We start from the raw sequence: 27108 nt of genomic DNA on the forward strand, positions 1-27108 counted from the left end.
ATGTATATTTCCTGGAATACTTTCCCAACAAAAAAAAATAGCACAAAAAGTCATTGAAGTAAGTATAACTAATCTTTATCTCTGTGTCAAATAATCGATGAAACTCGAGTTTTATGTTTTTGAAAATATGGAATACATAGTAATCTATATAGATATTATCCAGAACTTGGCAAATATGTTTTTTCCCCAGATAATCCATTGGTACAAACAACATTTTCAAAGCTGTCTCAGTAAAAGTTTGTTTGCACTTACGGAATAGCTTTGAAACCCCAAATATTCTTAATTCAGAAGTTAGTCTATTATATTACATTTTAGGTAAAACATGGCAGTCTCAGGAAAGAAAGCATCAAAACAATTTTCATCATCAACAACATCCATAGCATCAGATGAAGATCTTCAAATTTACTGCCAGCCTTGTGATGAGGAAGGCGCTAGACTCCCTGCCCATGGATACTGTACTGACTGTAAGGAACACCTTTGCAAGACATGCTTTAAAGCCCATAAAAAAAATAGTCTTTCGAAAAAGCATGCACTTCTGGATGCCACAAGTATGCCTAAAGTTTTGCAGCAACCCTCAACATACATTCACACAGGCCTGTCAGATGACCTGACCTTGTCGTGTAGTAAACATCCAAAGGAAATGATCAAGTTCTACTGTTATGATCATACAGAATTTCTCTGCAGTGTTTGTGTTACCCTTTTACACCAAGCTACTTCCTGTAAAGTCAATTATATATCAGACATTTCTGTTGATATAATAGACAGCAAAGAGTATCAAGTTATATTAAATGCAGTAAAGAACACTTGTGACCAATTTCAACAGAAAGTAGAAGATGTCAAGAAAATGACATATATATCCAACAGCTCTCTCAAAGATGCATTGGCAGCAATCAAAAAGTTTCGGCAAGAAATCAACCAAAGACTAGATGAATTTGAGAGACAGGCTGGAGATGCAGCTAAAGTCATGGAACAAGAAAACAACAAACATCTGAAAGCAGTAAAAACAACATGTGAAGATATAACAAAATCTCTGAAGGTATCATCAGACAAAATCAAACAACTGAACACATCTAAAGAAGCTCACAAACTCTTCATGGAACTCAAACTTGCTGAGAAAACAATGAAAGATATGGAGGAAAAAGAACTCAAACTTTTTTCATATGATATCAAAGAGCACAACTTTAAAGCAAATGTGGCTATATTAAAAAAGCTTAAAGCTGAGAATTTTTTGGGTACATTGACACAGAGAACTTTAAATAAAGAAGCTCTACCCATACAAATAAAGTCTAGACAATCTTCACATAAGGGAGGCATACATGTGAAGACAGCGCAAGATGAATTTAGATGCTGGATAACAGGAATGACTCTGCTGACTCCTGATCTTCTTATCATCACTGACTACAATAACAATGCTGTAAAGATGGTGGATACCAGCAGTCAATCTGTGTTTGATCAACTACAACTGGATGATAAACCATGGGATATCACGACAGTAATCAGTACTGAACTTGCTGTCACACTTCCTGACAAACGCGCAATACAGTTTATATCTATCTCATCAAACAAACTCATAAAGAAGCACACTATGAAGGCTGATGGAGAGTGTAATGGTATAAGCTATTATCAAGGTAAATTTGTTGTGTCATTTGTTTATCCAACGATACTTCAGATCCTTGATATGAATGGCACTATACTGACAACAATAGATGGAAAAAATATTTTCAGACATCCTCATTATGTCACATGTAACAGAACTTCTATTTATGCATCTGACAGGGGGATGAAGACAGTAACAAGATTAAATTGGCAGGGTAATGTGATAGATAGTTATAGTGGTATGCGTTACCCTATGGGAATGTCACTTTCAGATGATGGTACTGTCTTTGTGTGTGATCCGGGGAGAAGAAATGTTATAAAAGAGTTATCAGGAGATTGTTCTACAGGAAAGAAGGTGTTGAAGCATCTGAAAAGTCCATATGCTGTTTGCTGGTGTGAGGAAACAAAGAAGCTGTATTTCAGTGCTGGACAAGCTGATGAGAAATATGACAACTTTCTTCACATCTATAAACTATCATAAACATGAGCAAAATGTTTAGATATTTTGACTCTATGTACACACATAATATATAATTATGCTTAGATGGGCACTTAAATCCAATATAGCAATACTTTTCAATGAAGTGTTTTGATATCAAAATAAATGTGTGTAATCAGAAGCTTATAAGTCGCTGTTAGAAACCAGCGGCTATTTTTGTAACAGTTTAATATAATATCTAGGTTAGGAGAAGGCCTTAAAATAAAAAATAAAAGGAAATCAATTATTGAACAATTAAGGTGACAACGGAGTCAGCTATCACTGAAAATACCTAAAATGAGATTTTTGCTGAGTAGATTTATCAACCTTTTCTGAACACATTCGTGATTTAATTTTGAAAGCAGTTAGTCCAAAAAATGTGTTTTTAAACGTTTTAAAACGGTATCTGTACCATTTTTATCTGCTATTCGCGTAACCTGTCAATTATCGATAACGCTCCGCCCCTTGTTGAGGCATCAATGAGGGAAATCGGTAGTTCAATATATCCGTGAATTACCGGTCCATACTGCGTAATTCATGTATTGTACAAATACCGTACATCTTTTATGAATATCGTTTACCTTTTATTTGGCATTTTTTTATAAAATAAGAAATTGTCGGCAGATGTACGTAACATAATGTATGAAACATAAATAATAAAGCATAGCGGCAAATCGCACGACCACGGGGTTGATTAAAAAAATAGTTGCTAAATTATCCATAATGTGTGAAAATAATTTGTCTGTCCCGATAATCTGATAGATATTACATTGAGTTTATGGACTTTTGTACGGATTCAACGGCTTGCTTTGCTTTCAACCTCGTTTTCTAACAATGTCAATTTAAACAACAACAAAAACAGACAACATTTTTTATGTGAACGCCTATATGACTTGTGGTAAGGTGTCCCTGACAAATTTCTAAACCATTTTAGATTGTTTAAGGATGATTATGTCTCTATGAATCAATAAAAAAAGATATTAATATATATTATTAGTGAATGCTTTAATTATATTGTTCGCCAGTAAATCGAACACAGTTCTAATAAACCTGGGACAAAGAATGGAATTTATTGTATACCCCAGTAGAAACTGGATATCTATGCTGTTCATAGATGATTTTCATGATAATAGAAGTCAAGAAGGTCAGATCATAATGATCGAGTGATACCTTTTATTTCTAGTAAAATATGTGAAGCATTTATATCAAATTGGAAGAAAAAATATATACACATGTAATATCCCGTTCTTATTTGTACATCTACCATGGCCTTTAAAATACCGTCAGAGGCTCAGTTATTTGTTATTTTAATTTATATTTTAACGGAATTTCATACACGAATACACAGACAGAGTGACACTGGTATAATATAATAATGATGCTGATGATAATAATAAACAAGATTGCATTTGAGAAAAATGCTATGCCACCGCATTAATACAACACTTAATAGTAGTGTAGGAACAGATTTTTTTTGTTTCTATTCAATTTTGAAGATTGTCATAATGCATAGATCCCTGACCTATCTTATTCTTATTACCAGATTAGTGGTTAAATCTGTTGTTAACTCAATAAAAGATCAGAGTAGGAATATATCATTGCACTCAGGTCTAGTGAATTTGGTGATGAAGGTCATATTTCACACAGCCTAAATTACATCAAAGGACAACATAGTAAGACACTTTGTCAAAATCTAGGTCAGCTGAAATAAAAGTTCACTTTACATCTTAATCAGTGTGCACATGGTTCAAATTTCATAGATGTATATTAAAGGACAAGAAAGTAGGTCACATCATCAAAATCTAATTCACCTGATATCAAAGTTCAATTTTACAACTAAAACTGTGCACATGGTCAAAATTTCATTGCTGTACATCAAAGGACAAGAAAGTAGGTCACTGTCCCCTCGGGAAAGGCAAAATTTTTGACCCAAGGGTTTAATTCAAAACAATCTTGATACAGGTCCACCAAACAACATTTCAAGTCAAATATCTAAGCTGTAGCTTTCTCCCATTCAGAAAACATTAATTTGTTTTATTTTTTGTTTTTACTATGTGTACATAATGAGAATCACTGCCCCCCGGGCAGGGCCAATTTTGACACCAGGGGAAAAATTTGAACAACTGTGGTAGAGGACCTATAGATGATATTATATAGCAGACAACAATGCTTTATGCCTTGTACCTTCAGACAAAATTTTTTTTATATTTTTTTACTACATGTAAATAATGAAAAACAATGACCCCCGGGGCGAACCAATTTTGACCCCAAGGCTATAATTTGTACAATCTTGCTAGAGGTTCACTACATAATGTTTCATGCAAAATATCTTAACTCTAGCCATTAAAAATATGATTTTTTAAGTTTTTACTATATACATATAAGGAAAACCTATGGCCCCGGGGGCGGGGCTAATTTTGACACTAGAGACAAAATTTGAACAACTTTTGGTAGAGTTCCTATAGATGATATCATTTAACAAATATCAAAGCTCTAAGCCATGTACCTTCAGACAATAAGATTTTTTGATTTTTTACTATATGTATATATTGAAAATCAATGACCCCCGGAGCACGGGGGCAATTTTGACCACAGGGCTATAATTTGAACAATCTTGCTAGAAGTTCACTTCACAATGTTTCATGCAAAATATCTAACCTCTTGCACAAGTTTTTACTATAAGTGTTTACTATATACATTTAAGGAAAACCAATGACCCCCGGGGAGGGCCATTTTGATCCCAGGGCTATAATTTGAACAATCTAGGTAGAAGTCTACCAGACAATGCCTTATGCAAAATATCTAAGCTCTAGGCCTTTTGGGTGTTTACAAGAAGGTATTTTAAGTTTTTACTATATGTACATATAGTGAAAATCAATGACCCCCGGGGCGGGGCCGATTTTGACCCTGAGGCTATAATTTGAACAATCTTGGTAGAGGTCTACCAGACAATGCCTTATGCAAAATATCTAAGCTCTAGGCCTTTTGGGTCTTTACAAGAAGGTATTTTAAGTTTTTACTGTATGTACATATAGTGAAAATCAATGACCCCCGGGGCGGGGCCGATTTTGACCCCAGGGCTATAATTTGAACAATCTTGGTAAGGGTCTACCAGACAATGCCTTATGCAAAATATCTAAGCTCTAGGCCTTTTGGGTCTTTACAAGAAGGTATTTTAAGTTTTTACTATATGTACATATAGTGAAAATCAATGACCCCTGGGGCGGGGCCGATTTTGAACCCAGGGCTTTAATTTGAACAATCTTGGTAGAGGTCTACCAGACAATACCTTATGCAAAATATCTAAGCTATAGGCCTTTTGGGTCTTTACAAGAAGATTTTTTTAATTTATTCTTATTATTCGTTTTGGTTGCCATGGCAACCTGAGTTCTGCATGGAACGAAATTCTTTGAACAACTTTGGAAGCCCTTCACCCAAGGATCAATCCTGCCAAGTTTAGTTGAAATTGGACTACTGGATGTTCACAAGAAGATTTTTTAAGTTCACTATATAATCTATAACACACACACACACGCACGCACGCACGCACGCACGCACGCACACACACACACACACACACACAGGTGAATCGCTATATGCCACCGCATCGCAGATGCTGCGGTGGCATAAAAACTTCAAAAGTGAAACAATGAAATACCCCGCTAGCGGTGCGCAAATACGTTCCATTTCCCCCCACCGAGTGCCTCAAATTTTACCGAAAGTCACGTGACATGTGCGACCGATACCAGACGGACACAAAATCACGTTAAGATTTGAAGAAATTTCTGTTATAAACTGATACTAATCAGCAACTTTTTAATTGGTCAGATGTCACTTGGTCATAAAATGTTGTTAGAGTATGTTACCGCAACCTGTGACCCTCTCTGGTGCGATATTTGTGTATTATGCAATTATTTAGCGTGAAACTTAGGGGTCCGAGAGAGAACAGCCGATTTATGACACTTCGTTTGATGCGGGTCGGACTAACCTTGAATCGGCATAACTTTTTTTAATAATCAAGCAATTAACATGCGGTTTAAAGCACATGAAAGGGAATTCATTTACGGAGGGAACCGTGTCAGGAATTTTTGTTTGCTCAATCAGCGACGTAATAATCTTTAATTACGTAATATGTATGGTGAAAAAAGTCGCATAAATTGTTTGACGTTACGTAATATTTTTTTTGGACAAGATAGAAAAAATCTGATACAAGGTTCCCCAGATATTATAAGTATGATTATTTTCCAAAAGTTTGATAACAAAAAAAATAAAAGAAATGACTTTGATATGGCGATTTAAAATTTTAGGATTTTTATTAAAAGTCAATCATTTACAAAGGCATTTTTTCAAATATGATATTTTTTATGATGATCAGCGACATTTAATGCACAAAGATTAAATAAATAATAATTATTACTAAAATAAGTTGGTTTAAATGACATTTATGTGAGTACCACGGAAAGTGTCTGTTGTCACCTTAAAGACCACAATTATTATTCATAAATCTTAAAAATTCAAACATATAATAACGTTGCTCAATGAAGTGAAATATACAAATATTGACATCATTTCAATCAAATAAAATGAATTAATAATATATCCCTATTGATAAGTCATTGAATTTAGGGATACCTTTACTTTTTTAAGTGTCAAGCATTGCTATTTCATGATAAATAGATCATGAATGATATTTGACACTTTAAAATTATTAAGTTGTTTATATATTATGAGACCTATTCTATTTTATTATTTTATTTGATCATAAACAATTTCTCCCTGTTCTTTTGTAAGAATCATGTGTGATAAAATCTATTAATAGTAACAAATTGCTGATATGATATACAGGTAACTTGTGAGTAGTTGGCAAAAGGTATGGCGTGTGATAAAATGCAAATTATAGCAATTTGTATGAATAATTACAAAGTTATTTAAATTAATCAGATTCATATTTTATATTATTAGAAAGTCTGTATGCTCATATTTTACACGTTAAAAAAATAATTTTCAAAACCTTTTCACTTTTTCAGGTAAAGGGTTAAACTTGGCCCTTTCTGTCAAATTTCTGACAAGAACGTTCAATAGTTTAGTTTAGGTTAAACATCACAAAATAAATTTATGCTAAAGTGACACTTTCATTGCAATAAATAGAGGTAATCGTAGTTTTCGTTTATTTTGTTGATTTACATCATGCAGATTTTCCAAAACGATATGACGGTAGAGGGAAAATCCCTGGATCTGCAATCGTATTAGATGCATAGAGAAAACTTATAAAATATCTCTATGTTGATATTTTATCGCACTGAAAGGCGATTAAACGTTAACTTTATCGGATGTTAAGACGGGAATATTGATTTCAACTATATTGCGTTGTTTTTTGATACCGAATAAAAATCATTTTTTATGCGGACACCATTTTTACAGTAGAATTGCATTATTTTACGCTATTTTAATATATAAATATACATTATAACAATATATAAATAAAACAAAAAACACAGACCATGAGTTAACTTATCTAATTGATTGCCAACCAGTTTCTCTTATAATCATCAGGGTCAGGGTCATTTTTTTGTTTTATTTATATGTGACTTTTTTTCGGCACTTGTTTTTTTTTTGTATTTGATATAGTTTACTACATTGTATATATATATATATATATATTTTCATCATCACTTTGCAAATATTCAATGACTGGTAATTATGTGTTGGTAATTATCGGATTTTGAAGTAAACCAAACGGATTTCAATTTTATGGTATGACAGTATATGTATAGAGTTACATGCATATCACTTGCCTTACAAGCCTCGATGATAAGGTGTTATTTTACTTTTGGTTAGTTTCAAATTGAAGACTGTAGGTTTGATCAAGTGATTTTTTTATGTTTTCTTGTATGATTTTTTTTATATTTTGCAAAATTTGACCATTATGTGTTATGCATGCAAATCAAAATGTAAAGTCATACACATGGCAATGAAAATATCAAAATTATGAAAACAAAAAAAATGCTAGAAATAAACCACACGATTTATCAACTTATGTTTCATATAATTAAAAGAAATTATAAAAAATCAATTCATGAAAACTACAAAAAGGATTTGTCCAAGATTTGAACTTGTGCTCTTATTAGGTCACAACTTCGTCATACTTACCACTAGACCATCAACCGATATTAATTGATTTAATATCGAGATCGATACTATCAATAAAATGTCTAATATTAATAATAATAAGTTAAGGAAACTATACAAAACAGCCCGAAAATTCTCAGGTCAATATATCCAAAAAATACCCCCTTATTTTATAATCATAAGTTTTTTGACGATTTTGCTGTTTGCTTGAAATATGGTGTTTTATTGTGAATAAACAATTACTCAACATATTGTTCATTTTTTCTTTATACTTGAACCAATAAACTGATATTTTCTTATATTTGGTTTATACAGAATTTATTTTGGTTCGATTGTATAGGAAGCTATAAGCTTATAGACACGCTTTCGAATACGTTCCTAGAAGCAATAAATGAAAAGTTTCTTGCTCAAGGAAAACACGACTTGTCCCTGACGGGGTTTGAACCCATGAGGCTAGCAATCATTAGATTACTAGTCCGACATTTTAACCACTCCGCTATGCTGCATTTCTTATATTTATGATAATACAATCATTTTTCTACCCATGGACTTGATGCTTTAGCATCAACACCTCTACTCCTAAAAACTAAGGCAATGCTTAATTACTGAATACCCCAAAATCACCTTAATTCAGTCTCTATAATTTTTTGTATTTCCGATTTTCATAAATCAAGATTATAAGCCCCTGGTACCTTCCACAAATAACCAGAAAAAGACAATATGTTTGTTTAGGACTCCTTGTACTACTGAATATCAACTTAATAGTGGATCCACTTAACCAGGTTTTCTGGATAACTAACCAGTAATAATCAATTTCTATGCAGGTAATTAACTACTAATTTTACGTAATTTTTGCGTCAGTGGTGGGTGACCATTGGACTCAATTTGAATGACCAATTGTCATGGAGAAATAGCTCCTCCCCTGGGGATGGCACCAGGAACCTTTAATTACTAACCTGATGCTTTCCATATTGAGCTAAGTGAGCAGACAAAACTTAAACACTGTTTTTGCCTTTAACCTGCTGAATTTGTATGATGGACTTTTCCAGCTTCCATTTTCGGAACTGTTCATTATCAAGTATTATCAGGACAAATTTTTTTATTTAAGTCGTCCAGCAGACATCAGTATTGTGCTGGCATAGATGTTTTAGCTCTGGATATTAAGATGTTCATTATCAATTTTTAGAGATAATCATATTAATGAAAATTTGAGAATATTTCAGGATATTAAGATGAAAATTTAAAATTTACAAGCAAACAGTATACAGCCTTGCCAGACAGCATGGATGTAAAGGCTGGCCTGCTTCTATATTGCTGACAAACAATTTGTAAAAGGATTGATAAAGTAAAGGGAAATGTATAACCTTTAAAAATGTATAAGGAAATCGATGTTGATCTTTGGAATGAAATCATTATTTTTTTGCATGAACTTTATCTTTGAACCAATCTGATTAAAATCAGCTCCTAATTAACGTTACGCATAAGGATCTGATTGCCGTCAGTAAAAAGCCAATCTTTGACGATTTCACAATTTTGTAAGCGATGCAGTCTCTTATTTTAACTGCTAGAAAACCAATACTTCGAAGTTAATTTTCACACTTTCGAGAACAAACATTATAGCAGCAGGTAAGCTGGCAAAACAATCTTGCCCATTAAAACTGAGTCTATTTTTTCCAGTTTGTTTCTTTCAAATAACTTTAAGCAATTTAATTTCTAACAAAATCAACAATTTGTTTCACTTCCACAGACAGCATATTTTGATTCTTTGTCTAATGCCTATCTGTAAAGGACGATTTGACTGCATGTCTTAAAATAGCTTTCTCAGGAAATGCCAATAACAATAAAGGCAAAACAAATAGGGTGGCAATCAGATCTACATGCAAGAAATAACTTACGTACATCTGAACTTTAGTCAGATTGTTTTTGTACATATACATGAAGAATAATCTTCTTCAGTTAACTATTGGATTATCTTCTTAACTAAATGATGGAATTATCTTTTTCCCACAACAATGGAATTATCTTCTTTATAAAATCATGGTACTAAATGTCTGTTTTCATGTGATTCAAATACATGCAACCGAATTACTTCAATATGAATTAAATGTGAAAACAAATATTGACGCAAAATCATTATGCTTTAAGTGCTTTTCATGGCGTTGTTGTTTGAAGTTTTCACTCCGGATCATGGCAGTAAGCCAAACTGAATTTACAAAAGCACAGTTTAGCCACCACACTGTTCCTGGGCAGGCTGTCATGCAGTTTATCAGTACTAGTTGCTTCACTTTCACAAGGAGCTGATAACTTCTGTACATGCCAGAGCAGAGGTACAGTGCAAATGATTGTAGAAAGGATTTCATGATCAATCATAACGAAAGTGACCTGCATCGTCCAGGAATCAAACCAAGGTTGCCCGATTCAAAATCCAACCCTCTACCTATAGACATATTAAACCGGATGGTTTTTAGTGCTTTTCAATTTATTTAAAATCCCTGTTTATCATTTCCTCAACACTATTTATGATCCTTATAGCTCAACTTAAACATGTTAATAAACTTTAGAATGATCTTGTAATAATTTTTATTTATCAGCACAGCTGAAATGGACAACTTTGTAAATTTCAAAATGAAAACAACAGTTTATCTTTCTGTATGGTTTAAATACTGATTTAAAAATTGCTGTTTTAAACACAATACTAAATTTGAATACATTCCCAAACATAATGTACTAATAATTAATTGAATGACTGACATAAATATTGGCAAATTTAAACTTTTATAATGTATACTTCACAATGTATGTAAAAAATCAATGTAGTTAAACAATGAAAAAAGATATATATATATATTAATATATATATAGGTATCAAATTCCATGAATTTCAATGGAGAATAGGAAATCCAATAGCGACAGCAAGATATTAAGATTACAATACAGTAACTTGTGGTAAATATTGCAGACAATATCAAACTTGTGTAACAATTTTTAGGACTATATAAGGTACAACATTTTTAATGTATCTCTTATTGTTTGACTACTTTATACATGACATTTTAGTATTAATAAGATCTATGGTCATATTATACTGTTGGTAAATTTTGCTTTTAAAATGCGCACCTCATGCAGTGTTAAGGCTCGTCAGAAAATATTTGAATGTCTTAATATTTTATAAAAATTTGGCTATTGATACTTAGAAAAATCACTATCTATCAATAACCAATTTTTAATAAAATATTATAACTTTTAAATAGGCATTACTTTAAAGGTTTAAGAGAAAATATTGAAAGTCAAAAAAAGGAAAGCAAAGATGGCTTTCAGGATTATCTGCCACTTAGATACTCATTTCAAATTTGATTGTTGAAAGTTTTGTTGTCATTGGAATATAAATAAAAGCAAAATACAGTATAACTTTGTGCATACAAACAATGACAATGACCCTTTTGGTGCTCAAAAGCAATCCCAATTGAAACTTTCAAATACTGTAGGAAGAATATACATAAAATCTCATTTCTAAATCAAGTTATAGACCTGAAACCAATTTTCTCTTTTTAGTAACAGTGACCTTTTATTGATCCTGAGGAATCCAAACGCAATTACAAGCAAAATCTTCACGTCAGCTTTCTATACGCCATGATTCATTGAAATATCTCATTCCAAACTCTAGTTACTGACTGGAAACTGATTTTCTATTTATAGTAACAGTGATCTTGACCTTGATCCTAGGGGATCCACAAGCAATCATAAGAGATATATTTATGTAAGCGTTTTATATACCAAGTATCCATGAAATATCTCATTCTAAACTCAAGTTATTTACCAGAAACTTAATTTTAATAGTCTTGACTCAGAGGGCCAAAAAGCAATCGTAAGTAAGGTCTTTACTAACCTTGCTTTTGTATACACCAAGTTTCATTGAAATATCTCAATCCTTTTAACTCAAGTTATTGACCTGAAACTGATTTTCTATTTTTAGTAACAATGACATTGATCCTAAGGGTCCCATATGCTTGCTATACACCAAGTTTAATTAAAATATCTTATTGCGCACAGAAGGAAGTGTTCATTATACATTCCATATAAAGAAAAAAAAGGCGATTATTGTGTAAAAAATTATCAAATCTTAAAACCCTGACAATACACACCAGGGCACTCGATTAAAAAGATTCTGTGAAGGTTTGGTATAAATTCTTTTAGAAATGTAGGATAAGTTGCACATAGAAGGAATTTTTCAGTATATATTCTATATAAGGAAAACAAGAGGGCAATGATGGCCCTGAAATCGCTCGCCTGTATATAGGCCCCTGGGCTAAGGCCAATTTTAAACCAGGGGCTTTTATTTGAACAAGCTTGGTAGACACCAATTAGGTCAAAACAATTACCTCCTCCCCCCTCGAAGGGCCAATTTTGACCCCAGGGTTTTTATTTGAACAAACTTGGTAGATACTCACTTAAAAATATTTCATGCTTAGTATCTAAACTCTACCTCTTTAGGTTTTTTATAAGAAGATTTTTCAAAGTTTTTACTATACACATATAAGGAAAATCAATGACCATCGGGGCGGTGCAAATTTTAACGCATGGTCTTTTATTTGAACAAACTTGGTAGACACACATTAGATGATGTTTCATGCTTAATATCTAAGCTCTAGCTCTTTGGGGTTTTTAAAAGAAAATTTTTAAGTTTTTACTATATACATAAAGCGAAAAATAATGACCCCCTGGGGGCCAATTTTTACCCCAGGGCTTTTATTTGAACAAACTTGGTAGACACCTACTAGAAGATGTTTCATGATTAATATCTAAGCTCTAGCTATTTTGGTTTTTTAAATGAGGATTTTTAAGATTTTTCTAAGGAAAAGCAATGACCCTCTGGGGCGGGGCCAATTTTGATCCCAGGGATTTTATTTGAACAAACTTGGTAGACACCCACTAGAGAATGTTTCATGCTTAATAATCGAAGCTCTAGCTATTTGGGTTTTTTAAAAAAAAGATTTTTTTAAGTTTTTACTATTTACAAATAAGGAAAATCAATGACGCCCGGGGCGGGGCCAATTTTAACTCCAGGGAATTTTTTTTTATAAACTTGGTAGACACTGACTAGACGATGTTTCATGCCAAATATTTAAGCTCTAGGTCTTTCGGTTTGATAAAAGAAGATATTTTGAGTTTTTTTTGCCATGGCAACCAGAGTTCTGCTTGGAATTAAATTCTTTGAAAATTTTTTAAAGTTTAATACCAAAGGAACATTCCTGAGAAGTTTGGATGAAATTTGCTCAGCAGTTAAAGAGGAGATGTTGTTTAAAGTATAAGTTCCCTGACGGACGGACGACGAACAGATGAAAAGCGATCACAAAAGCTCAACATGTCACTTTGTGACAGGTGAGCTAAAAACAAGAGCACCACATAGCTTGGATATATATTCCCGAATTCAATTTTTTTTAAGTAAATAAAATTTAAAGTTATCAAAAATAATGTTGAAACATAGAGAGGATACCCATTTATAACATTTGTCCAAAACATGCTTTATTTCAATCTATATTGATACATGCCAAAGAGCTATGCTCTTGTCACACGAACACTTCCTGACAATTACATATGCCACAGCTTTCCGCTGTTGAGTACATGTTTATACCCACTCATGCCCTTAAAAATACTAATTTAGAAGCACAGAGTGGTAAATATTTATCACCATGCAATTGTCACAGAGCATATATACTTACTGGACAAATAATCATACCAAGTTTGAAGTTTCTAGGGCTAAGCATTCTTAAGTTATTGATTGGAAACTGTTTTCACCTACAAGGTCAATGTAACCTTGACCTTTGACCCCAAAATCAATAGGGGTCATCTGTTGGTCATGACTAATCATCATACCAAGTTTGAAGTTTCTAGGCTTAAGCATTCTTTGGTTATTGATCGGAAACCGTTTTTACCTACAAGGTCAATGTGACCTTGACCTTTGACCCATTGAACCCAAAATCAATAGGGGTCATCTGCTGGTCATGACCAATCATCATACCAAGTTCGAAGTTCCTTGGCCTTAGCGTTCTTTAGTTATTGATCAGAAACTGTTTTTACCTACTAGGTCAATTTGACCATGCCCTTTGACCCCTTGACCCCAAAATCAATAGGGGTCATCTGCTGGTCATGACCAACCACCATTCCAAGTTTGAAGTTCCTAGGCCTAAGCATTCTTTAGTTATTGATCGGAATCCGTTTTTACCTACACGGTCAATGTGACCTTGACCTTTGACCCCTTGATTCCAAAATCAATAGGAGTCATCTGCTGGTCATGACCACTCACCATACCAAGTTTGAAATTCCTACGCCTAAGCGTTCTTTAGTTATTGATCAGAAACCGATTTTACCTTCGTGGTCAATGTGACCTTGACCTTTGACCCCTTGACCCCAAAATCAAAAGGGGTCATCTGCTGGCCTAAGGGTTCTTTAGTTATCACTCGGAAACCATTTGGTCTACGTACAGACAGACAGACAAATGCAAAGCAATATACCCCCTTCTTCTTTGAAGTGGGGGCATAAAAACACATAAACTCACAAGCAAAACCACAGGTGTACAACTACACATGTTAAATAACATTCCTGTAAACTTTCATGACCCTATGAGCTTTAGTGTGACACAAGTTGAAAATTGCAATTTTATTAATTCAAGGGCAATAACTATACAAATACTAAATAAATTCACATGCAAAGAAACAGGTGTACAACTACACATGCTGATCAACATTCCTGTAAAGTTTCATGACCCTGTGTCAAATACGTTTTGAGTTACGTACAACACAATTTGAAAATAAATCCATAAGCAAAAGCCAAGGTCACCAAAAACCAACATAAAACCATAACAATGTGAAGATGAAAACAATGTTTAAAATACAAGTCGGGAGTTCTTAAACATTTTCTTTCAATGCTGTAATTGAATGATTTAAAACCCCTTTTATATAATTTTCTCAATACAATTTATAACTGTCCTACTAAGTCAACATAAAGTTTTAAAATTTACACACTGATAAACTATAGAGCAGATAACAACTTAACTTTTCAGCACGGTGTGAAAGAACAACATCAGGAGTTTTTTATAAATAAAAATACATAGTTTACTGAAAAACACAACGCTAAAATTTAATAGTTTCTCGCACACACACTAGACATTTTATTTAAGAACTAAATAACTGATACTTTTCTGGTTTAAACTTGTAACTTTACATTTTAATCAGTGTTATAAAAACAATGAAGTAAAAAAGGAGCAAATCCCACGTATAAAATATCAACAGCAAAATATTTACATTAGAAACATGTGACCCAAATTTAGGATTACGATTTCAAGGTACAATATTTTTATTTAATATGTTAATGTCTACAAAAAATTACTCTCTCACAACTGGTGAACATTTTTATTTTATAAAGTTATTTTAAAAAAAAAGAAGTTAAATCAAATAAACATATATTTTGATACACAAAGTCATGGTATTGAAAAACTTCTGAACTGTGTTATTTTTGCATGCCTTTTAATTATATTTATATTTGTAATCAGACAGGTCAGTGGACAAAGGGTTCCACTTTTTTAATTGCTTTATAATATAATTCAATAGAATCAACAAAGAAAAGAAGGGGTATAATTCTGTAAATGTGATTAGCAGACTCAAAAGAATTTGAAGCTTGAAGTGAATACTTTTTTTTTGGTTATAATATAATTTTATGATTATCTGCCCTTTTACCTACTCAAAAATTAGGCACAACATAGTTACGGTTAGGGCCTATGGGTTGTAGAGTTATTGGTTGGAATCTGTTTTGGAATAAAAGGTCAATCACACCTTGACCTTTTAAATTTCAGACCTTTTAGATTTGGCATTTATGAAGTGCCAAAGACTAATGCTGCTTTGAAGAAACTAGGACAATTAAGGCATTTCGCATATGTTAAATAAAACTGTAACAATTGTCTTCTTGGTGGGTGTGGTGGAAGGGGGGGGGGGGGCTTTATCCTTAAACCAGAAATATAAATAAATGATTTATCCTATTTTCTTTAGTTTATAATATACAAGTTTTACTTCTGAAATAAACAGCAGGGTCTAATTCAACAGACTGCCATTTTTTCCTGATTTCTATTATATTTTGATCCAGGGTAAACTGATTAGTCCAGGGATATTTTTAAGATATCTGATATCCAAATGTGAAATGTCAAAACAATTTTTGAAATGTCTGCTGTAAATGTATTTGCATACAACCTTTACCTTTTACATCACCTTATCATACATGGCCGGATAATCATATTGATATAAAATACTTAAATAAACTAAGTTACATTGTAATTGATACATACACTATAACATAGCATTAGATAATAAACAATATAATATTCTACATGATTTTAATAACTAGCATGTACTGTACCAATTAAACCATTTTTTAGTTCTAAAAATATGTTACAAAAACAATAATAATTAAAAATAAACATAATATATTGATGCCCCCACCTTCCACTGTTTTGTCAGTCTTTGGAAGGACAACATACCAGCAGGACAGCATGATAGATGGACAGATAAAGGCAAATATATATCACCTCTCTATGTAGAGGTGGCATACATATAAGCTTTTAATAACAAGAAATGTCGAACCACACATATGCCCCCCTTTCCAGCCCTTGACTCACATTATTGGTTATTTTGTTATAGAAGCTTGCAATAAATTGGTTCATGGAAGTGTTCAGTTATGGAAAAAAGAAATATATGAAGATTTTGTGGTTAATAGTTTTCAAGATAATGAGCAGAAACCATTCTGACATTTAAGGGCCCTGTGACCTTGACCTTTGACACTAGTAATCCAAAATCAAAAGGGGTAATCTAATGCATATGACCGATCAGTTTGTGAAATACAAAGACTTTATGATGAATACTTTTCAAGATAATTAGCGAAAAAACATTTTGACATTTAAGGCCCCTGTGACCTTGACCTTTGACCTTGTGACCATAAAATCAATAGGGTCATCTACTAGTTATGACCAATCACTATGTGAAATATGAAGACTTTGTGATGCATTGTTTTCAAGATAATCATTGGAAACCATTCTGACATTTAAGGCCCCTGTGACCTTGACATTTGACCTAGTGATCCCAAAATCTATATGGGTCATCTACTCTTTATGACCAATTACTATGTGAAATATGAAGACTTTGTTATAAATAATTTTTAAGATAATCAGCGGAAACCATGTGGTCTACTGACGACAGACCGACAGACAGACCAACAGACCGACATTAGCGAAACAATATACTCCATCTTCTTCGAAGGGGGGGGGGGGTGGCAAAATAATGAAATACTAATTATAACCAATCAGTAAGTGAAATATAAAGACCTTGCCCTTTAAACTAGTGACCACATTATGACTAATCAATGTGTGAAATATAAAGACTTTGTGATAAAAAGTTTTCAAGGTAATCAGTGGAAACCATTCTTAAATCTAGAGTGGGTGGACCAATGCTCGGCGTATACCAATGCTCGGCGAAAAATAGTACTTCTGTACGAATATCTGAAAATATTTAACAGAATACCCAATTTAGGTCACCGGTTCTTTTATTTACATTTATCGCGATTTTATCCTGGTGCGGTTCACTTCTGTCGAAGTCACGTGACCACGTAATAGCAGACGACGGTCTGAATAAATTCCGTACCGATCTCGAGTGGTCTTGTTTTATATACAATCTCTGCGATTAAACAGGTAAAAATTTAAGGGTTTTTTATTTATAAGGAAGAGAAATCAAATTTCAATGTATTTTCATGTTTTCTTAAAAAAATTCACAATTGAAATTTAACGAACAGCATGGATTTATACGGTGTTAATCCTATTTGCAACTTGTTCATTGTTTGATTCAGAAATGCCACGACAACAGAAAATTCATGATAGTGGTCAGATGGCAAAAGCTGTGGCCGCAGTAAAGAGGGGGATATCTGTCTACAAGGCATCCCACTTGTATGGAATTCCTCAGTCCACTCTGAAGGACCATACCAGAGGGCGTTTCAGAGGTTTAAATACTTCTTTTGGGCGTACACCAATAATAACACCAGAGGAGGAAGCAACAATGTGTCCTACATACTTTACATGTCTGAAAGAGGATTTCCTCTTTCAAAGAAAATGGTTCAAAACCTCACAAGAGAAGTTATTATGGCCACAGGTCGAAATACTGTTATAAACACCCAGAAAGGACCTTCAAACAAGTGGATGAGGAAACTCTTCAAAAGACACCCAGAACTTCTAATTAGAAATGCTCACCGCCTTGATAGAGCCAGAGCTTCTATCACTAATTAACAGTTAAACCAGTACTTTGAATTGTTAGATAATACCCTTAAACGTTTGTCTCTCTATGATGATCCCACGCGTATTTTTAATTGTGATGAAACAGGTTTTAGTGGTAGTTTTTCAAGTTCTTATCAGTCTGTTGTAGCCAAGAAAGGTGTAAGACAAGCTTTTAAAGTACAGCTGTCCTTGTCTGGTCAGGTCACCGTGAATTTTGCTGTATCAGCTTCTGGCCAGACACTGCCACCATTAATCATTTTTTATAAAATTCTGCCCAAGGCCTCCGTCTCTGATGGGTTACCTGATAACTGGTTGTTCGAGACCACAGATTCTGGTTTCATTAACCCATATTTTTGCCTGTGGTTTGAGCAAATATTTCTCCAGTTCTGTGGAAAAAGATGACCTTGATTGCTTATCATGGACAACCACTTATCCCATGTTTCAGGTAGGGTAGTAAACCTAGCTATGGAGAATGGTATTGATCTCTTGTATTTCCCTTCCCATTCATCCCACTTACTGCAACCTTTAGATGTGGGATATTTTCATGTTTTGAAAGCAAAGGTAAGTGAAATTTTGTCAGGCCTTGGTTATGCTGTCACTAGATCTCTGCCTCGGCATTTGTTTCCAAAAGGTTTTGCACCAGGCTATGAACAGGATTACGCCTGCAACTGTTGCTGCTTCTTTTTCTGCCACAGGAATATACCCCTATAACAAGTCTTCTGCTAAAGCTTTGGCAGGTCCTGTAAAGAAAATAAACAAGAGCTGTCACAGGAGACAGCGAAGCTCGACTAATGAAATACTGGACGCAGTAAGGAGGACAAAACTATGAAAGAAAAATCATTTATGTATAATTATGTATTAAGTTATAGTAAAAAAATAATATTTGTTAACATAAATTCCAAGATCAAGGGGAATAATTCTAGAAATAGTCATGCTAGAGTTATGGACCTTGTCACACAACATTTGTGTAATGATAAGAAATATATATTTGAAGTTTAAAGTAGATACCTTAAAAAGAAAAGAAGTTATTATATTTCTTAAAGAAAATCCTAAGTTCAAAGAGAGATAAATCTGTAAATATTGCATCAAGAGTTATGAACAATGTCACATAAAATGTAATTGTTGATAAGGAATAAGTATTTGAAATTTGAGGTAGATACCTTTAAAAATAAAAAAGTTATAATAAAAAATAACATTTTTCTAGTAAAAAAATCTAAGTTTATGGGGAGATAATTCTTGCAATATTGGTGCTAGAGTTATGAACCTTGTCAAATAAGATGTGGTTGATGATAACGTAAACATATTTGAAGTATGAAGTTGATCCCTTTAGAAATAAATAAATAACAGTAAAAATATATATTTTTTAAGTTCAAAGGGAGATAAATCTGAAAATATTGGTGCTAGAGTTATGAACCTTGTCACATAAGAAACGGATGATGATAACGTAAATACATTTGAAGTATGAGGTTGATCCCTTAAGAAATAAAGAAGAAACAGTAAGAAATAGTACTTTTTGAGGAAAATTCTAAGTTCAAGGGGAGATAAATCTGAAACTATTGGTGCTAGAGTTATGAACCTTGTCACATAAGATGGGGATGATGATAACGTAAATACATTTGAAGTATGAGGTTGATCCCTTAAGAAATAAAGAAGAAACAGTAAGAAATAGTACTTTTTGAGGAAAATTCTAAGTTCAAGGGGAGATAAATCTGAAAATATTGGTGCTAGAGTTATGAACCTTTTCACATATGATGTGGTTGATGATAAGGAACATATACATGTATTTGAATTTTGAAGTTGATACCTTAAGAAATGACAAAGTTATAGTGAAAAATATTTTACTGCACCAAAACTTTAATCTAAAATCTGGACGCGGACGCGGACGCCGACGCCGACGCTGACGCCGGGGCGAGTAGGACAGCTCTCCATATACTTCGTATAGTCGAGCTAAAAATGTTCAGTCCACATCTAGCACTACTGATGTGTCAAAAGATGCATCAGTTTCAGGCCAGGTTCCGAATATGCTTATTAAAATCGGGATGGTACCCGAAAGTCTTGCTAAAGTTTTTGTAGAACCACCAGCACTAGAGCCTTCCAAAAAACGCAGAACCACATATGATAAGGCAAGGGTTGTTGAATCTAAACATAGTTAAAATCCACTCCTTTATCTCCCTTGCCCGAGTGTGTCTTTGGTACAGCAGTGATGGCTGATCCTATGTTTGACGATGGTGTCTGTGAAATTTGTATGACCAGCAGACAGTTGTACTGGGTTGGATGTGATAGGTGTGATACCTGGTATCACTATGAATGCCTTCTTTCCTCTGAACAGACAGACGTAGATATAAGTCTTGTTTGTGAAACTTTGTGGCTATGTAATACCTGTCGAAAAACAGAGGAATAATATGATAACAGATTTATACAGTCTGACATGAATACAGTGATATCTGATAAGACTTTGTTCCTGGTTGCTTTATTTGGAAAAATACAATTTACTTAATGAACTGTTGGTTACATTGATATGATTATATGTTAAAACTTAGTTATATGTGTACTGTCCGTGTTATGTTTCGAAAAAAGGCTGAAAAGAAAACAATATTTGAAATTTTATGAGACTTGCATATAGGGGTTGCAAAAAATAAAGTAAAAATAAATTTATTGACTAAATTGCTTATTACAATTTATTAAGTATGTTATCTTCATCACATTGGAAAATAAATATTTTGAAAATCAAATCTGGACCACATTGTACAGTACGCCGAGTTTGGTACAATTTCACTTTATCCGCACCTGTTTATCCGGGCTATATTTAGCTCCCGCCAAAAACGTCATTATGTGATCAGCGAAATGTAAACAATGGTGATTGGAAACAATATCATCGGTCTTATAAAATGAACATTTAACATTAAGGTAAGTTGACGCCAATATTTTTTTTAAATCTAAAATATTGTATTTTTACGGCGAGCATTGGTCCACCCACTCTAAGGTCGCTGTGAACTTGACCTTTGAACTAGTGATCCCAAAATATATTGGGGTCATCAACTATATATCACCAATCAATATGTGAAATATGAAGAATTTGTAATAAATAGTTTTCAAGATAATGAGCGGAAACCATTCTAGCATTTAAGGCCCTTGTGACATTGACCTTTGACCTATTGACCCCAAAATCAAGGGGTTATCTGCAAGTTATGACTAATCAGTATGTTGAATATAAAGACTGTGATAAATAGCTTTCAAGCTAATGAGTGGAAACCATTCTGACATTAAAGGTCCATGTGACCTTGACGTTTGACCTAGCAATTCCAAAATCAAAAGGCGGGTCATCTACTAGTTATGACCAATAAGTGCATGTATTATGAAGACTTTGTAAGATAATCAGAGGAAAACAAGTGGTCTACTTACAGACCGACCAACCAAATAGCAAATCAATATACGCCAGCTTCGTGGGGGCATAATTACATACCATAACATCAACTTTCATCACAAATAAAAAAAGTCAAAAATATGAAATGAACAATGTATATTTCCTTGAATATTTCTAACCACAAAAAAAGTCATGGAAGTAAGTATAAACTAGACTTTATCTCGGATCAATCTCGAGCTGTATGTTTTTGAAAACATGCAATACATAGTAATCTATAGATATTATCCAGAAATCTGCAAATGTGGATTTTTTCCAGCTAATCCGTTGGTACAAATAATCTTACCATCATAGTTTCACGGTATACTACCCAACACAATAGATTAGTCAACCTGTTGAGTTTATTTTCAAATTTGTAACTGTAAAAGTTTGCTTGTAGCTACGAATAGCTGGGAAAACGCTAAAAATTCTTAATTCAGGAGTCAGTCTATTATAATACATTTTAGGTAAAATATGGCAGTCCCAGGAAAGAAAGCATCAAAACAATTTTCATCATCAACAACATCCATGGCATCAGATGAAGATCTTCAAATTTACTGCCAGCCTTGTGACGAGGAAGGAACTAGACTACCTGTCCATGGTTACTGTACTGACTGCAAGGAACACCTTTGCAAGACATGCTTTATAGCACATAACAAAAATAGGCTTTCCAAACATCATAAACTTCAGGACGCTACGAATATGCCTCAAGTTTTGCAGCAACTGTCAACATCCATTCACACAGGCCAATCTGATGACTTAACTTCACCCTGTCTTAAACATTCAAAAGAACTGATAAAGTGCTACTGTCATGATCATGTAGAATTACTCTGCAGTGTTTGCGTTACCCTTGAACACCAAACTACTTCCTGCAAAGTTGATTACATTCCAGACATTTCTGGTGATATATTAGACAGCAAAGAATATCAAGTAATCTTGAATGCAGTAAATACCACTTCTGACAAATTTCAACAGAAGGTAGAAGATGTCAAGAAAATGACATATAATTCAAACAGCTTCGTCAAAGAATCATTGGCAGCAATCAAAAAGTTTCGGCAAGAGATCAACCAAAGACTAGATGAACTTGAGAGACAAACTGAACATGCAGCTAATGTCATACAACAAGAAAACAACAAACATCTGAAAGCAGCAGAAACAACATGTGAAGATATTACCAAATCTCTGAAGATATCATCAGACAAAATCAAACATCTCAACACAACAAAACAAGCTGACACACTCTTCATTAATTTAAAACTTGCAGAGAACAAAATGAAAGTTATGAAGGAAAAACTACTAACACTGTTATCGTTTGATATCAAAGAATACAACTTTCAATCAAATGATGTAATATCAAATCTGTTCAAAACGGAGAAGTCACTGGGGACATTGATACAGAAAACTTTTAATACAGAATCTCAATCTGTACTCATAAAGTCTAGACAATCTTCACGTGAGGGAGAAATCTGCGTGGAGACATCAAAAGATGAATATGTGTGCTTTATAACAGGAATGACTCTGCTGGCTCCTGATCTTCTTATCATCATAGACTACGCTAACAATGCTGTAAAGATGGTGGATACCAGCAGTCAATCTGTCTCTGATCAACTAAAACTAGATGATAGACCATGGGATATCACCACAGTAACCAGTACTGAATTTCCTGTCACACTTCCTGACAAACAAACAATACAGTTTATATCAATCTCATCAAATAAACTCATAATGAAGCACACTGTAAAGGTTGGTGGAGACTGTTATGGTATTAGCTGTTACCAAGGTAAATTTGTTGTGTCATTTCTTAATCCTGCAAAACTTCAGATCCTTGATATGAATGGCACTACACTGAAAACAATTGATGGAAAAAATATTTTCAAAGATCCATGGTTTATCACATGTAACAGAAGTTCAATCTATGTATCTGACTGTGACATGAAGGCAATAACAAAATTAAACTGGCAGGGTGATATGATTGGTAGTTATAGTGGTATCAGAACCCCTAGAGGAATGTCACTGTCTGATGATGGTACTGTCTTTGTGTGTGACTTGGTTAGAGAGGTTATACAAGAGATATCAGGAGACTGTTGTATACGAAAGGAGATGATGCAGGATCTGAAAAATCCATATGCTATTTGCTGGTGTGAAGAAACAAAGAAGCTATATTACAGTGCTAAGAAAAATGATGAGAAATATGACAACTTTCTTCACACCTATAAACTATCATAAACATGGGCAAAATGTTAAGATATTTTGACTATATCTACACACATACTCTATATGCTTAGATGGGCACTTAAATCTGATATAGCCATACTTTTCTATCAGGTGTTTTATTATCAGAATATATGTACGTATGTATAAGGTTTTAGTTTATTATCCATGGCAATGTTTATGTACTGTGATCCCCAAAATCCCCATAATTCAGTGCTTTTCATAACAAGAGGACCAGAGTCGCTCACCAGAAACAACTGTTTTTCAGTGTTATTTTTCAACTTTTACTTGCCCTTCTAGTTATTGAAATATTTTGCCCTAATATTTTTGAAAGGCTTTGTTGAAAAATATCTAAGTTGCAAGTTTGTTCCCATGAGACTATGTAGAATAAAATAATGCAGAAAATGTTACCACTACAGCAGGGTTAATTTTGATGGAACATTTTTTCTTTATAACTTTTGTGAATGAATACACAAAATGTCACATGCAAAATATGTAAGGTGTTTACAGTTTGGGACAACACACTTTTTATACATCCTATATGGTAGGGCCATCCTTAAAAATGTTGGTTTGCAGTAACGCGACCGACTCACAAAATTTGCCCCTACTAAATTTTTTTTTTCATGGTCTGAATAAATTTTTTTTTTGAATCAGAAAAATATGCCTTGTGCTTTGTTTTCGTTCTGTTAAAGATTAATAGAAGAAATAAAATGTAGGTCTTATTAAATAAGAATTCAGTTATCAATTTATTAATTGTTACCAGCATTTTGAAATATCATGTTTATTTGGTAGAACAGTTCAATAAAAAAAAAATCGACCTACCTACCCACCTTGAAAATTCTGGGTCGGGTTACTGCAAACAAACATTTTTTAAGGATGGCCTAGCATAACTGTATAAATGACAAAAGGCCAAACAAGGTAAAAAATATCAAAAAAAAGGCCAGATGATAACAAAATTCAATTCAGCATCAGAAATTACACCCCTGTAAATAAAAAAATAAGAAAGTAGGTCAAATGACATCAAAAATATCAAAAGTAGGTCAAATAATATCAAAATTCAATTTGGCATCTGAAGTTACACCCATGGCCCAAATTTCAAATCTGTATGTCACAAAACAAAAGGTATGTCAAGCGATATCAAAAATATCAAAAGTAGGTAAGCTGATATCAAAATTCCATTCGACATCAGAAATTACAGCCCCCAGTCCAAACTTAAAGTTTGTATATCAAAAAACAAGAAAATAGGTCAAATGGTGTCAAATAAATCATAAATAGGTCAGCTGATATAAAAATTCAATTCAACATCAAAAATTACTCCCTTAGTCTAAATTTCAAGATTGTATGTGAAAAAACAAGGAAGTACATGTAGGTGAAATATCAAAAATAGAGCAGATTATATCAAAATTTGATTTACACCCTTGGTCCAAATTTCATGTCTGTATGTCAAAAAGCAAGAAAGTAGATCAACTGATATTAATTATATCAAAAGTTGGTCAGCTGATATCATAATTCAATATGACATTAGAAAATTACACCCATGGTCCAAATTTCTAGTCTGTACATAAAAGAATAAGAAAAATAAGTAGGTCATGAAAAAAAAAGTATGAAAAGTGGATATAAAAATTCAATTCAGGATCAGAAATTAAACCCATTGTCCAAATTTCAAGAAACAAGGTCAAACGATATCATTAATATCAAAAGTAGTCAGTTACTATCTTAATTCAATATGCATCAGAAATAACATTCCTGGTCCAAATTTCAAGTCTGTACATCAAAAAACAAAAAGAAAGTAGGTGGTATGTTTCAAAATATAAATAACAGCTCAACTGATACCAAATTTCATTTATGCACATGAAACACCAGGCAAGTTTTTTTTAAATGTGCTTTCCCCAAATTTAAATCCAATTCAACAAAAATTGACAAAAACAAACAATTTTTAACAAAATTCAATAAAACAAAATAGAGCGTCTTTGTTTGTAAGTTACTGGCAACAAAAAATCTTTCTTTAGGCCTCATTTTATTGAGTACAATGACCTACAAATGAACCTGCAGAAAGATGAACAGAATGATGCAATCAATAGGAGTCCGAATTCTAGAGCTAAATGTTATTTGATGACTTTATTTTATTGTTACCTAGCATACACAACACTAAATTATAAGCTAACAAGAATGCAACCACAACAAATTATAGTACCACAGATATAATTTGCCATAGTGAGTTTTGGGGTCAGGGTCTTATTTAAGCATGTCAAATGAAAAACAATGTGCAGATATGTTTTCTGTTCAGATACAAAGCACATAGTGTAATTATTGATTCAATGTAAAAAGTATTCTTAATTCACAAAAAATAAGCATTTACTGTATTACATAGCTGTATACTGTCTTTTCAATTAAGTATTACCTATTTCTGAAAACATTTACAATTTAAAATCATCATTAGTGACAGGGTGTTGGTAATTATTATGTATATGTTAGTGTACTTTCATGCAGTTCTACAGAAAGGCAATGGTAGTGACATGAGAATGTTTCTAATTTCTGTAGAACAGCTACAGATAAATACTAACATATTTAGTGTCCAGCTTTATTTGTCATCCTATGAAAATAGAATACAATATGAATACAATAAAACATAATTAAAACTAAATGATTTAGTCAGAGAAAATAACATATTCAGACTTTTGATATCAAATGAAGATTTTTTTGATTTATTATTAATATTTTGTAAATTTCTTTATACCTACAGGAGTTGTTGACAGTGAAGACATTCCACTCAATTTAAGCAGAGAGTTGTTACAAGACAGTTAACTTTATACAGTAACTTTAAAAATATACAATTCCACAATTTTACAAACATATTCATCAAATGTATATACAAAAGCATAAAGAAATTATGTTGAACAAAATTTAACAAGAGCTGTCGGTAGGACAGCAATGCTCGACTATTCTGAGTGCTTGATAGTAAAAAAAATGCTTGATACAGTTACCTCC

The 27108-nt window shown here is 33.1% G+C and overlaps 2 protein-coding genes across 2 annotated transcripts; both read left to right on the forward strand.

The window, feature by feature from the left end:
• The first annotated feature begins 550 nt into the window (after nt 1-550).
• On the forward strand, nt 551-2077 carry LOC132729402 (uncharacterized). Its single transcript, XM_060715170.1, has one exon. The coding sequence runs from the start codon at nt 551-553 to the stop codon at nt 2075-2077; it is 1527 nt and encodes a 508-aa protein (XP_060571153.1).
• A 13362-nt stretch (nt 2078-15439) lies between these two features.
• Nucleotides 15440-24662, forward strand: LOC132729405 (uncharacterized). Its single transcript, XM_060715173.1, has 2 exons — nt 15440-15545; nt 22377-24662. Exon 2 carries the CDS (start codon nt 22384-22386, stop codon nt 24133-24135), a length of 1752 nt encoding a protein of 583 aa, XP_060571156.1. The 5' UTR covers nt 15440-15545; nt 22377-22383; the 3' UTR covers nt 24136-24662.
• Nucleotides 24663-27108: the final 2446 nt, after the last annotated feature.

This window comes from Ruditapes philippinarum, unplaced genomic scaffold (assembly GCF_026571515.1).
Source record: "Ruditapes philippinarum isolate M1 unplaced genomic scaffold, ASM2657151v2 ctg9657_1_1_1_1, whole genome shotgun sequence".
Classification (NCBI taxonomy): domain Eukaryota; kingdom Metazoa; phylum Mollusca; class Bivalvia; order Venerida; family Veneridae; genus Ruditapes; species Ruditapes philippinarum.

Bases quoted from the DNA above. Each gene is read 5' to 3' on its own strand.
- LOC132729402 (XM_060715170.1), top strand. From the start codon at position 551: ATGCCTAAAGTTTTGCAGCAACCCTCAACATACATTCACACAGGCCTG.
- LOC132729405 (XM_060715173.1), top strand. From the start codon at position 22,384: ATGGCAGTCCCAGGAAAGAAAGCATCAAAACAATTTTCATCATCAACA.